The sequence below is a fragment of the Neoarius graeffei genome, chromosome 7 (assembly GCF_027579695.1).
Source record: "Neoarius graeffei isolate fNeoGra1 chromosome 7, fNeoGra1.pri, whole genome shotgun sequence".
In the NCBI taxonomy this organism is placed as follows: Eukaryota; Metazoa; Chordata; class Actinopteri; order Siluriformes; family Ariidae; genus Neoarius; species Neoarius graeffei.
This window is the reverse complement of record NC_083575.1, coordinates 75,664,231-75,668,195: the sequence shown is the minus strand read 5'-3', so window position 1 is coordinate 75,668,195 and position 3,965 is coordinate 75,664,231. Positions and strand designations below refer to the sequence as shown.

General features: G+C 39.0%; 1 protein-coding gene across 1 annotated transcript; it reads right to left on the bottom strand.

Moving 5' to 3' along the window:
• Nucleotides 1–1,343: 1,343 nt before the first annotated feature.
• On the bottom strand, nt 1,344–3,370 carry hmx1 (H6 family homeobox 1). Its single transcript, XM_060924863.1, has 2 exons — nt 3,073–3,370; nt 1,344–1,909 (listed from the first exon to the last, which is right to left on the bottom strand). The coding sequence occupies exons 1-2, from the start codon at nt 3,368–3,370 to the stop codon at nt 1,344–1,346; spliced, it is 864 nt and encodes a 287-aa protein (XP_060780846.1).
• Nucleotides 3,371–3,965: the final 595 nt, after the last annotated feature.

Below are 3,965 nucleotides of genomic sequence, written 5' to 3'. Positions count from 1 at the left end.
TATAGTGTCTTCTAAGAAACATATGATGAGCAATATTTACTTTATGTTTAAAAACACTAAGATAAATACTGAGAAAGCTGTTTCTCATTGTTTTCATTTACACACTTGCAAACATTTGATGTTTACTTAATAATAATAATAATAATAATAATAATAATAATAATAATAATAATAATAAAGTGGCAACATCAATAAGCACAAGCACAGTGCGTTTGTGACGAATTTATTACCAAGTTAAACGCATTGTGTGGGGACAAAAGTGACAAAAACATAGAAAAAGTTAAGTGTATCTGAATAAAAAATATATATATATTTGTTTTCTTTACAAAGCATGTCTCAAATAAATACATATAGGCCAATAGGAGGGCCTGAATCCCCATGCATAGAGTATTTTAAACATTTGAAATAACACTGAAAATAAAATATTTGTTATATACACAGTAAATTCCCATTGTTTAATAAATTGTGCACACTTGTGTGAAAAAAAATCAGGCTCATTGAAGAATTACTTCTACCAAAAAGAAAATACTGTTAGAGGTTCCACACAGGACTTTTTAATGTTTCCTAGAGTGACAACAGAAGAGTGTGTGTTTATTTGGGTATTAATTAATATTTAATCTGGATTTGCTAATGATAATATGTGAGATCTTTGGATGGTTGTAGTTTTCTGTGGCCGTGTGTGTGTGTGTGTGTGTGTGTGTGTGTGTGTGTGTGTGTGTGTGTGTGTGTGTTATTGCACTTCAGTTATAAGATAAGAGAAAACCGCCCTTACGAAAATTAACCATGGTTTTACTATGAAAACTAACCATGGTTTTACCATGGTTTATAGTTATTCATGGTTTTCATGGTTTTTTGGGTAACCATGAAAACCATGGTGCATTTTACCTCAATGTTCACTTAAATTTTTAGGTTCTAAGTAAATGTTAATGTATCTGGGCTGTTAATCGAGATCCTTCTCTACAGCATTGACTGTTGGACGAAAGCATGGTAATACTACAGTTAGTGCATCCTTTTAAAAACCATACTATCCCTTTTTAAACTAATTTCGTAGTTACTATGACCTATTACACATACAACTATGATGCTACCACAGCTACTGCAGTACTATGGATAAACCACAGTAATGCTATGGTTGGTTCATAGTACTTAGAATCACCATGAAATACCATAGTAGAACCATGGTTACTACCATGGATGAACCATAGTAATACCATGGTTGGTTCATAGTACTTAGAATAACCATGAGATACCGTGGTAGAATCATGGTTACTACATAAAAACCATGGTAGATTTTCGTAAGGGCGATCGTGTATGATTGTCCATCTTTTAGTCCGTGAGGTTAGTTAAACAAGTCCTGTGAGCTGTGATCTGAGCAGACTCATGGAGTGAGTGAAATTAGTGAGTGGGTAGTTCACTGAGCTCGTAAAGCCCACGATAGGAGGCGACACTTGCGGCACGTTGAGACCCAGCGTGGCGCCCTCATGGTACAGAATGGGGACGCGAACAATGCGCTGAGATGAGTGCGACCCGTTAGTAGCCTCCAGTTCGGCCGCCAGTTGTCTCTTCCACTTATTGCGCCGGTTCTGGAACCAGATCTTCACCTGGGTCTCGGTGAGGTGCAGGGACGCGGCGAGGCCCGCGCGCTCTGAGCTGCTCAGGTAGCGCTTCACGTCGAATGTGGACTCCAGCTGGAACACCTGACTTCTGCTGAACACGGTCCGGGTTTTCTTCTTTCTCACTGAGCCGCACGAATCGGTGGTGTCAGGATGCGCGCGCTCATCCGCCATGTTTCTGTCCGCCGCTTTGCGCGCGCGGTCTGTGCACGCAGTTTCACACCCGATCGGGGAATCCCTGTCGCTGGACACCGAGTCGATGTGTTCATATGAACTGCGGGTTTCCTCCCTCGGACCTAAACAATAACAGTCATGTGTGTTATTATAGGCAGAGAGAGTAATCACGAACACAAGCACGATTTCTCCTCTGGATGCTTTTACTCTCTGCCTTTAACCCCTCTGTTAACCCCTTGTGTTCTGCTCGGGTCAAAATGAAATAAATAAAAAAAACTTATATATATATATATATATATATATATATATATATATATATATATATATATATATGAAATTCTGTGTTTGGCTCATTTTTTCTAAGGACAAATGCATTTTTTGCATCTGCTACGTTTTAGTCATTTTGAACAGGCTAACAGTGGTGAAATTGCACTTTTTTTTAAGGCGTATTCACTTTTTATATTACTTCACCTTCATGCCTTATTTGCAGTAATACCTATTTACACACAGCATCCCCAAACAAGAGAAGTAGCTTTGTGTTTCTTTACTCCCCCCACAAAATAATAATAATAATAATAATAATAATAATTTTATATATATATATATATATATATATGCATTCATAGGCTAGTTGGTCATTTTAGATATTATATTCTGTCTCAGCTGCCCAAAGTCGGTATGACTCGTGAACATTAGGCCTACATCCACTGCTCATGTGTTCAGTGTGTGAATTCTCATCTCCAGGTTTAGATGCCGCACGTATACTTCCTGTGTTATGAGACATAACTGTAATGTGAACGCGCCAGGAGTTTAATTGCTTCCTGGGCTTCAGAACAAACGATGAATTTGAGTCTTAAAGTGTTGAATTAATTCATCCAGAGCTGGGTGAACACTAGTGCTCGTTGGACATTATATCCATTAGGCTAGAATGATGGTTCTATGTTACTGGCATAATAATAATAATAATAATAATAATAATAATAATAATAATAATAATAATAATAATCTAGGTATTTAATTGCTGGATTTGTTCTGAGATGCAGAACACTGACATTATAGCTGCAGTAATATATTTATAATTTACACTGCCATTCCACAAGATGTTACTGCTCACAAGCATTTTGTTTAAAATAATGACTGATTATGTCCCAAAAATGTCACAGTGATTTTTTTTTTTTGAGTTGCAGTGATTTTGGAAAACTCAATCACCATGACTAATAAATCTCATCATTCCTGTATAGGTAAAATCAGCCCTTACGGTGTATTTGAGGCTTTGTTTACTCACTATCAGATGTCTCTAGAGTCCCGAGATTCAGGGAGTCCCTTCCGTACCAGAGCGACGGTGAGCCTTTTCGACACATTTCCATTCTGGAGTGTGTACTGGACTCTTCATGACACGCTTCTTGGTGTTGCTGGTACACCGGTGTGTGTATCGTCTCTCTGAGTCCCTCGCCATCTCGGATGTGTTTGACAGGACATACAGGAGGAGGTTCGGTTCGATCTGAGCCAAGCAAGTTCTCGATAAAAAACGAAGATCCTCGTGACTGCATCGAAGTGTGACTCTCTGCGATTTTATCAGGCATCTTTTCTCCTTCGTGTAAAATCCAGATATAGCCCAAGTTCATATGTGTGTGTGAGTATGAGAGAGAGACTCATGCACAAAATAACGAAGCTGTTTCCTCACGATCTCCCAGTTGCACCATGGTTGAGGGAGATTAAGTCCTGGCAGAGAGATAGCAACTCGAGAACGCCCCGTTTTTGGACGATCACACCGGTAAATTGGATAAAAAGGCTATTACTGTCGGTAAAATCCGTCCTGTGTGTTTGATAGCGCCTGGGGGTCGGAGGATCCCCGTCAGTGAGGCTTTATCTGGGTCAATTAAGAAGCAAATCAAATATACTTCCTTAGACAGTAAGCGAGGCTGCGCGTGGAGCCGGATTCTGACCGCCTATTGGCTGGCTGCGATGTGACGTCATAAACGCGTTATGCCGAAAAGGAACTCCGGTGTTGCGCTGCCATAACCTGGACACATGTACATGCCATTTAATGAAAACATTTTTCTTCAGTATGTATTCATATATTCTAATATATATATATATATATATATATATATATATATATATATATATATGGCGGTACGGTGCTGTAGTTATTACTGCCGCCTCACAGCAAAAAGG

What these genes read in the sequence shown, in the direction of transcription:
- hmx1 (XM_060924863.1), bottom strand. Translation starts at nt 3,370, where the DNA reads ATGCCTGATAAAATCGCAGAGAGTCACACTTCGATGCAGTCACGAGGA. An exon ending in GACTCTAGAGACATCTGATA is followed by an intron (nt 1,910 to 3,072) that starts GTGAGTAAACAA and finishes GTTATTGTTTAG; the next exon opens with GTCCGAGGGAGGAAACCCGC.